The sequence below is a fragment of the Ceratosolen solmsi genome, unplaced genomic scaffold, assembly GCF_000503995.2.
Source record: "Ceratosolen solmsi marchali unplaced genomic scaffold, CerSol_1.0 scaffold39, whole genome shotgun sequence".
Classification (NCBI taxonomy): domain Eukaryota; kingdom Metazoa; phylum Arthropoda; class Insecta; order Hymenoptera; family Agaonidae; genus Ceratosolen; species Ceratosolen solmsi.
In genome coordinates, this window is record NW_011948433.1 from 956773 (window position 1) to 967458 (window position 10686).

General features: G+C 27.1%; 1 protein-coding gene across 1 annotated transcript; it reads right to left on the minus strand.

Moving 5' to 3' along the window:
- Positions 1 to 3693: 3693 nt before the first annotated feature.
- LOC105364470 (spondin-1-like) lies at positions 3694 to 9339 on the minus strand. Its single transcript, XM_011502396.1, has 14 exons — positions 9153 to 9339; positions 8642 to 8879; positions 7828 to 8002; positions 7592 to 7756; positions 7334 to 7457; positions 7123 to 7253; positions 6402 to 6594; positions 6098 to 6257; positions 5804 to 6011; positions 5468 to 5563; positions 4713 to 4911; positions 4089 to 4268; positions 3925 to 4016; positions 3694 to 3856 (listed from the first exon to the last, which is right to left on the minus strand). The coding sequence occupies exons 1-14, from the start codon at positions 9292 to 9294 to the stop codon at positions 3749 to 3751; spliced, it is 2211 nt and encodes a 736-aa protein (XP_011500698.1). The 5' UTR covers positions 9295 to 9339; the 3' UTR covers positions 3694 to 3748.
- Between the last annotated feature and the right edge of the window lie 1347 nt (positions 9340 to 10686).

The following is a 10686-nucleotide window of genomic DNA, read 5'->3' on the forward strand; positions in this document are numbered from 1 at the left end:
ATTTACATGTGTATATATTTTTATTAAAGATGGCGAAAGTTTTGCTGATACCGCAGGAAAAAATAATTAGAATGAATTTATAGCCAATATTATTCGATGCCCCTTCTCATATAGATAATATATAGATAAAGTACACGTATCAGAGTTTCGGGTAAATATGTAATTTGTAAGCGCGTCGTGGGTGAGGCGAACGAGGTACTAATAATCCGCGATGTTACCTCAGCAATTAGTTGGGCAATTTTTGGTAAACACGCTCTCCCGAGTGTGAAATACGATAGCAAAAAGGGATGAAAGTGGCGTGCATCGATGCAGCCGGTTCCCGAGCAACTGAATACACCGTCGAGCACTAGCCGTCGTTTCCCTCTGAGGCCGGCGTCGACCGCCGGAAACGGCCTTGTAGCCGCGCGCGCGGGAAATTCGCGCACGCGCCCCACAAGGAAAATTGCTCCAACTCACCCCGGCTGATCTCTTTCCTTCTCCTACCCCTATGAATATTGTGGATCGTGGCTGCGATTTTAGCTACTATTGCCGCTGTTCCTTCTGTAGTTGCTAACGTTACAATAACTGATGAGGCATCCCTCGTCGTTACGCCTCCGCTCGTTTCTCTTGCTGCTACACGGGTAAATGGACAAATTAGTATATATTTTTTTACGTCAAATTATTGTAAGATGAGTTTTCTAAAAATACAGGCATCTCGCTGTCGTTCGCTTGATTTGCGCTTAGTTAATGACAATCATCGTATGCTAACGCAAATAAGTTTCCCCTTGCAATAACGCAAATTAACACTGTTACTGTAGTAACGAGCGCTGAGTATTTATAGCTTTCTTTCATTAACGAGCGGGAGCTGTGGGTTTTATTTTCTAAAAGAGAATAATAACAATAGTGGACAATTATAAGTGATAATCGAAATTCTGTCGATTAACTTTATTTGTAGATATTTTACATTTAAAACGAACGAACGTTGACGGTATAGAGAACATCAAATAACTTCGAGATATTAATAGGTCCATTAAATTCTGAGTGATGTTAAATGAGAGGAAATAAAATTTATATTTGCGTAGTTTATATATATATTTGTATATTAACAATAGAGAAATAACGCTAATTAATGAATTCGGCCTCGCGCTTGAGGCTTAATTGTTCTATTTACGAAGCAATTATGAGGTTGAGCTACTGTTTTCTTCTACAATAGTATACATTCCAATAATAATTATTTATGCATCACGTTTCATTTGCTAACAATTATACGATTGTTTTCAATTTAACTTGATGTTTGATATCTCTATTACTTGACTATTTGGAAAACTTTTACATTTCCACGCTTATTTTAAAGATTAAAAAATCTTATTATTTAATTCGCAATGTTTTTTTAGCAATTTCGTTAATATCGTTTATACGTAATTTATTCCTGATAATTATTATATTAAAAAGATGTATTATTATTCGATGCGCGGTTATACTATAAATATTTCATACCAACAAATTTGATACCTATAAAGATTTTAAATTAAAAACAATTATGATAAGTTCAAGCATTCATACGATAAATTACCATAGGAAATATGAAAATTGTACCTAATGTCAGATAGAGTTTTGATAACATTTAATGCACAACGTATCATGAGTATAATAATTATAATTTGATTTCTTTTATTCCTTATATGTAAATTATTAGATTGAATTATCATTATAAACATATGAATGATCACTTTTTTCCATCGAAGAAAATTTTTTTAACTGCATTATAGTCTTGTAACTATATTTTTATATTTTATTTAAATATGAAATTGCCGAGTTCCTGAATTTCAGAAAAATACAAAATATTAATTCAGTTTTACAAAAAGATGAAGAAATTAATTGACGATTGATATTTGATATAGTATGAATGAATTCCCAAATACATTGCAAATAGAGAGTCGTTTAATATAAAAAGTAAAAAAAAAAAAAATTAAAAAAAAACATTGGAAGGTAGTAGAAGCATCGAATTTGGTAACGAATATTCTTTTGCGTGGAAATTAACTTTAAAGTACTTGTGAAGTGATAAATTATATCTATATAGTTTTCGCCCTAAATTGAGATTCAGCAGGCTTTTATTTTTCAATTGAGCATGTATCCAACAAATTCGTTAGTTTGATTGAAAACTTGTTCTATTCATTTCCACTATTTGCCCGAGTAGGAGACTATTGAATGTGAATTTTCCGATAAAACCTTGCGTAATACGGATTGTACAAAAGCTCGAGGAAGAAGAAAACCGAGGTAATAAATAAGTTGTAACTCGCGCAGGCACTACTTTTTATATTACCAAAAGTTTTAAGATCGTTTACGGATTTTGTGCTTTACATACCCTTCATTTTCAATGGCAAGGCGATCCGCGAATATTGCGCTGAAGATTAGAGCGGATTTGCTCAGAAAAGAGGACACGTCAGGTGAAAGAAGCATGGAAGACAAGTGTACACAGATAAGAATAATGCGTGAATAGCTTAATCTCAAAGACGAATCGATTTCAGTTGAAGAAAAAAGCTCAATACGACATTAATGATTGCTGAGCTCTCATTATGAGTTTATTTAGTTCATTCGAATCCTCAATGTAAACAATCCAGTTCCAGAAAATATTGTTTATTGAGTTAATATTGCTCTATTATTTACTTTATAAACATTTTTGTTAAATAAATCGTTACTTTGATAAATATTCAGATTATCTTAACGCGATTACAGCTTAATTTTTTATAATATACTTGGCAAAATATCTATAATAAGTATACAAATTTATGGAAAAGCTAGTAATAAACTATTTCAAATTGATTCTCAATCGTTAAACCAAATACGACGAGTGAAAAGTCGATGCTCATTGATGGCCGGAAATAGTGTTCGAATAAATCGTGTATTATCAGCGTAATGACCATTTCATCATTTACACAATCAAAAATCAATCTATATTCATATTTATCGATAAATAGTTTTTGCGTACATATAAATACGAGATTCATTATTTATGTTATCAAGTAAGAATACATGTGGGCCGAAGATGGAAAATTGGAAAACATTATAATAAGTTATTCATCTATGATTGTAATATCCATTTATAGTAAAAATGCACACCTTGATTTATGTTTATACATTTAGCAATAATTAAACAATTTAATCAATGATTTATTATTATATATTCTCTAAATATACGAATTTTTGTGAATTATTGTTAATATGTGAAAGTATATTTCAATGTAATAAAGTTAAGTCGTCTTTGTAACATTAAAATTAAAAATTAAAAAATAAACAATTATTTTTTCATAAAGAGAAAACCTTATTGTTTAAAAAACGTATTAGTATAAATATTCAAATGGATTTTTTTTTAAACTAAAATTTGATGTAAATATAAGTTTTAGTTGGCACGAAATTTATTAAAATTTTAATTGTAAATATTGGCGTTAATATAAAATATTCAATATGTAAATGATCAATCCTGATTTAAATAAATTTTTCTTCTATTATAAATGATTATTAAAAAAAAAAGTTGATTAATGCAGCATTAATCAACAATTTTATTAAGGAATTTCTAAGCTAAGAAAAATTTTAAATCAATAAAAAATTATTTAACTGTCGTAAATAGTATCGACGAATATTCGCAATATATATATATATATATATATATATATATAAAAGTATAAATTTTTAATAATGTAATAATTAATTAGCTCATCATAAAATTAAATTTATTATTTTAACGATATAAAATGTAACAAAAAATTTCTTAGCTAATGGTATATCGCTGTTGTGCTTGACATATTGTTGATTTACTGCAGGATTCTCTGTGCATTTTTGTAAGAGGGCACATTCTTCCCCCATTTTCAGGATGAATCTAAAAAATATTAGAACATTAATTTATATAGATTTTACATGTAACACCAATATGATTATGAATATTACCAAAATAGTTTTTTCTCTACTTCGAAAGCCGTTGCAGCTTTTGCAAATAGACCACGCACTCCACATTGACATTTCGCAGTCTATTTTTCGCCCTAAAATAAGTTAAGTTTTATGTATATATAAAATCTATCGATATGAATAAAATTGCTGTTACCAATGTTTACCATGTATTATGCAGGCCTGCTTACAAGCTTTCTCATCGTTAAATCTATTATTGTTTCCACCACAGCCAGTATATCGAAATGGCATGCACGTACCTCTAGATTGATCATAATAATATTTGTGCGAGTTATCGTTATTTCCATTCAAGCAATACCCTTCGTCAACGCGTAATAAACAATAATCTGGAGAAAATGTAATTGTTTAAGAATTTAGTTGACATAAAGCAGATTAAAGAAATTTTATTATTATTATTTTAATTATTTACTTTTAGTATATACAAGCATATATAAGAGTAAATAAAGCATGCGTTTACAATATAATTTCTAGAAATTGAAATTCTGCCACATGCAAGCGTTATTCTAGAAGTCTATTTAATTTTTAAATTCGATATGAATAATTAAACAGGGAGAAAACAATTACGATCTTGTAAAAGCAAAAAATGCAAAAGGAAACTAATATCTTATTTTCGACATTATTATTATTATTATTTTTTTTTATAAATATACTTTCATAAATATCAAATATTTTTAAATAAGTTATTTTATTAATGAAAAAAATACTAACAATTTGATAGATCAAAAAAAAAAAAAGTACAATACTTTTTAAGTAAAATATTTGCGTATTACCTGGCTTTTCCATGACTTTTACAGAATGAGCATTTTTTTCTACTTCTTCATTCAATTCGGAGAATTCTCGAATGCTTTTTGAGTTCATAGAATTATTGATTGAAGGAATATCTGAGATTTCACATAAAGTTGTATCATAAAGGCAGGAATTATAACCATAATCTATACTATCGTCAAGATCAACTATCTTAAGGTGTTCCTAAAATATGTAATATAATTCATTTTATATATTGGAAAAAAATTATATTACTACTTCGAATTTAATTTTTAAATTATATTTTGAATTTTCATATTACATGAATACATTACTTTGTAATGTTAAAATTAATAATTTTATATAACTTGATATATATGATTTATGATTATCAGGGTAGAGTTTTTATATTAATAAAACGAATTATTGCATGTTTCATTTCATATATGTGTGAGTGTGATTAAAATTTCATTTTATCTCTTTATAATATGAATAATTTTTAGAATATAATTATCATTTCAATATCTAATATATATCAACATATTCTTTTAATTATTACCTTCAATTTTATTGCTATAATTTAGAATCGTACTTAAATATAAAATATTTTCAAATATACTCGTATAAACAACTTATAAATATTAATTTTTTTTCTCGGAAGAAATAAACAGTTTTTGAAAATTTCTATTCATCTACACGAAAATATAATAATAATATTTTGAATGGTAATTTACGGACTTCTTAGATAGATTATAAGTATCGTTACAATTGTGCAAATTACCTTAATTGTTCTATAGCGAAATTTGATTCCATTTCCTTTTATATGTGTACAGGGAGACCATTCCATCCAATTACTGTATCGTCCATCTACGCACTCCTAAAACAAACAATAAAATTTCCATACGAACGCATAAACGCATATAAATCCGATAATATAAGGATTTACAACACATATAAACATTTATTATCAATTTTAGATAATCAGTGGTTTACGTTAACACCAATTAAAAAAAGAAAGACACAAATGCAAATTTAAATTTAAACTTATTATATCATTAGGATTAGCATAACGCAACGATGCTTAATGTGATTGTTAAAAGTATGCTTCCTTACTTACAAATTTATCATTGGGACAAGGTGGATTACCGCAATCTCTTTTTTCTTCTAAAATCATATTACCATACGTTTCGGTACATGCTTTTTGATAATCATACCATTTGAAAGAACGCACGCGCTTTCTTGACTCTTGGCCACAGATCTGTACACATTTTGTCCATTCGCCCCAATCGGTTAAAGAGCAATCTTCTTTCGAGACATTTTCAATACTATGAAGATTTATTTATTTATTTATTTATTTTTTATAGTTACTCTACGAATTACTTAAATAATTAATAAATAAATTATCCGTTACCATTTGTGATTTGCTTTTTGACAAGTTTTTGACTCTTCCAGTGGTAATGAGCAATTATTCTCATTGTAATATTCAATTATAGATCTAGATCGCTTTGAGATACCAATACCGCATTCGGCAGAACATTCGCTCCACTTACTCCACGAAGAAACACAGTCCTCTATAATATAATATTAACAATCGTCAGATATTAAATTTTCATCCAAAAAGAAGAGACGTCCTTTAAAAATTTACTATTATTGACGTTTACAATATTGGCTGAACAATTGTACTAAATGTATTGGTATGCAAGTACAATACTTACCTAATATTTCGACGTTATGGCAATCTTTTTCCGAGCCCTTTAATCGTGTGAAGTAAATTCTTGCAAGAGGTCTTACATTATGCGTATTATTGGTTTCATCGTAAAATGGCGACTCTATATTATTTTGAGGTACTGGCCAAGTTGTATTCAAATTTTGAATTACATCCTGGGGTTCCGTATTATCTTCAATATCCTTGATTTTACATATGATTTAATATCTTTGTTACAATTACATTACATAAAGATAAATGTTTTGTTTAAAGCAAAAATGTTAATCTAATGGTACAACTATATTCATAATATAAGGTGAATCAATTGTTAATTGATATTTAATTAAATATATGTAGTTTATTATACGTAAGGAAAATTATTTTAGTGTAAAAATTTCGTAATGAAAAAGCAATTTTATGATCTTCTTCATAAAATTTATTTTGAATATTCACTTTTGAATTTCACTTAAAGTTTTGTATGAAAGTACCGTTCCATACCTTTTTTAATTTTATCAATCACATTATTATTCCTATAAAAGTCTGCGATAAAATTAAAAATTAATTAATAAAAGTTTGTTAGAACATTTTATGTTTTATATTAATATTGAAAGAGAGACTTGTACATGTAAGTATCATAATATATTAGTTTATAAATTATAGTTTTCTATACAAATATTTAAATGTTATAATGCTACATTGTAAAATTAGGGAATAAAAAAGCATTTACTTACTTCATATAACATACCATTTTTACTTCCAGCATCGTATGCGTACAAATTCAAGATTTTATTTTTAATCCATGTGCAGTCAGGTTGGCACAACTCTAACGATGATACGCCGACGAACCAATCAGGCGATGGTTCTATATTTGACAGTTACATTCATTATTATTAAACATCGAAGCGAAACATTTAATTTATGAGATATTTGTTTAATCTATACCTATTTTAGCAATTAATGATACGACGTGTTTCTTTGTATCCACCCTGACACTTGAAAAAGATTTGTTAGTCTTATTTTGAAAGTTTGCACCGCGAAATTTGATTAAAGTGCTTATTCTTCGTTTCTATAAAATCATATAAATTTATGACCATCAGACATTTATATTCATAATTAAAATTCACTTTGAAATAATGACATTCAACAAGAAAATTAGGATCATATTTAAGTAATTTAAAAAAATTCTCTTAATAAACTCACGTTCAATTTAAGCTCTAATTCTAAGTCCACTGTGTCTCCAGTTTCTGCATATTTAATTAAACCTTTGCTAGCTTTCGTATAAGGACGCCAAAATTCATAATTAGTCATATGAGAAGCTCCAATGACCGTTGGAAAAACTGCTAACCATTCCTTCTGAGGAAAGTACTGTAAAGTAAATAATAGTAAGTCAATTTTATATTTTTTTATCGTTATAAAATCTAATTAAACTAATTTACTTTCGTGTGTGTGTACCTCGACCAAAGTCCTTCAAATGTCAATTCATACTTACCCTCGTCGCAAGCGCAACAATTTTTTAAAATTTCACCTGCATTATCCAAAACTACTCGTGGATCCTCGCAAATTGTTCTATTTACTATATGATATCTTAAATCTGTTTCTTTAATGACTGCTCTAAACATTATTGATATTTATTATTATTCGTAATTGCATGGTCTTTATATTATTACGATATTTTATAATATTGAATATAATATTTTTTTAAACGAATTTTGTATTTGTTCGCGAATGTTTAGATTCTTAATACATACGTTACATGTCTCGTAAGTCTTCTTAACAGTAATTTATATTATGTATTTAAACTATTTTTATGTTACAATGTTTCATATTTTAACAAACTATATAGTTTATACACAAATTCGAAATAAATATATTTACACTCCTTTGAACATATGAAAATTATCATTGTATTTTTATTTGGTAATGAAAGTTTCAAGAAGTGATGCGTTAAACAATCAAAAGTTTAATCAAACTTGTTTTAAGAATATTTATAAAAAGCAAAACAGTATAAATATTAGATTAAATTAGATTGGAGTATTGTAATTAATTTTTAATTTACATAAATTTTATTCATGAGTATCACCATAAAAATTATTCAATAATACATTAAAGTTACATTTTATTTTTAATAACAAAATTTTATAAACTCCTATGTTGATTGTATTGAGCATAAGAAAATTTTAATACAAAATTATCATTATTAATGAATCTTTCATATTCATATTTAATATAAAAATTTTGATAATTATTTACCTGATTTCAATACAACCACTGTTTACAGATGGACTTTCCCAACCAATTATTATACTTAATTTAGCAAGTGACACTGGTCCATCGATAATTCTATTAATGCAATGCGGATTGTTGTGAAACATTGACAATTCTTTTTCGCGTAAATTCAATGTTCCATAATTCATGGATTTGTTTTTATTTCGGATTTTAAAGTAAAATTGTGTGAAAGTATGATTTTTTAATTTTGTTTTTATTGTAACTGTAAAGATAAAGTTTTATTTTAATATATTTATAGTAAATTTATGTTTCATATTTAATGGCAGTGGAATAAATAGTTGAATCATGTCAAGCAATAAAATATAATTAGTTGTAATATGATGTATGGTAAGAATAGTGGTATAATTAGTAAAATTGAAATTTTTTCTTGAAATTTAATATCAGTGAGTTTAAGAATATTTTTACTAATTACAATGATTTTAAAATAACATTAATAGTATTTATTATTTCTTAATAAATTTGTTATAAAACTTACTATCGTAGAACGTATTTGGAAAGTAAGTACGTAAATCCCCGGTAGTATTAACTATTGATAGTTGAAGAATATATGGTGATTCTAACACTTTATGTCCTGTTTCCATCCAAGATATTTTACAGTTATCAGAAGAAACTCCCATGACGAAAAATAGGAAAATTATGAATCTTATTGTAGTAATATAATACATCTTTAAGTATGAAAAAAATCTGATTTTAAAAGAAAAAGATTTCTGAAAAATATTTATTATATCATATTCTAATTATTATTATTTCTGTTTAGTTATTTTGTTAAGAATAAATGTTAGTTTCAAATTTAAAGTAGGAATATGTGATCAAATAAATGTACAAGAAATAGTCTTAACTATTTACACACACACGCACACACGCATGCATACACGCACGCACGCACACGCGCACATATCTATACAGTTAGCCTTTTTTTACGTATCGATTGTATACGCAATATTAATTGCCAAGGTTTTTAGTAAATATTAGAATTGATTTAACGTCTTAGAAGTTTTCATTATAAATTAAAGAATGTTTTATTTAAGTAATTTCTTTAAAGGTAAGCTATTTAAATATATATATATATATATATATGAATTTTCAAAGGCTAATAAGAAAAGTATAACAATAGATATAAGATGAAATAGTCCAATACTTTTATTCGTAAAGAAGTTCAAAGAAAATTTCGTTGGAGAAAAACCGAATCTTAATTGCAAAGATACACATCACGATTGCATAGTGACTAATTTTAGTTCTCGACTTAAATTTTTAAAAACGTCCAACCATGTGGTCGGCTTCCGGTCGACTGAGGCAACCCTACTTCTTTACCAAACGAAAAGCTAAAGCGTTGAGTGCTCCAAGCGCTTATTATATCTGTGGAAATGTAAATCCAACGCGTTTATTTAAAGTTTCGAAGTTTTTGTTTGGTTTTTATAACTTCTTCATGCCAAAATAAATGATTTTTTTGTGGTCTTAGAATACATGTATTATGTACATATAATCGTGGCCGAAGAGTTGATTTAATATTAGCTCATTAATTTCATAAATATTTATAGAGTGTATTTGCGTATTTATATATATATATATATATATATATATATATATAATACAAGTAAAAGAAAGTTATAATTATTTCATATATCCAACACGAATGATAAATAATAACATAATTCGATTGTAAATGATTGGTGAATTCGATTCTTTATTCTTTATAGTCAAGTAGTGAAATTATTTAGTCATAATCGATACGGCACACAAAACAGATCAGCTAAACCATCATTATGGAAGAGGTCGAACTGTGAGCGACATTAATTGATGTTCTCTCACGCATTGTAACTCGTTAAAATTGTATAGCATAATTCTATTCATAGCGTTGAATTTAAACACACGCTATAGAGTATCTTTAAAAAAGGTTATATGTTAGCGTAGAACATAACACTTCAATTGCATAAATATTAATCGTCGAATAAAGTTAATGCACATATGTATATTTATACTTGTGTAATGTAATTTTATCAGTAAATTTA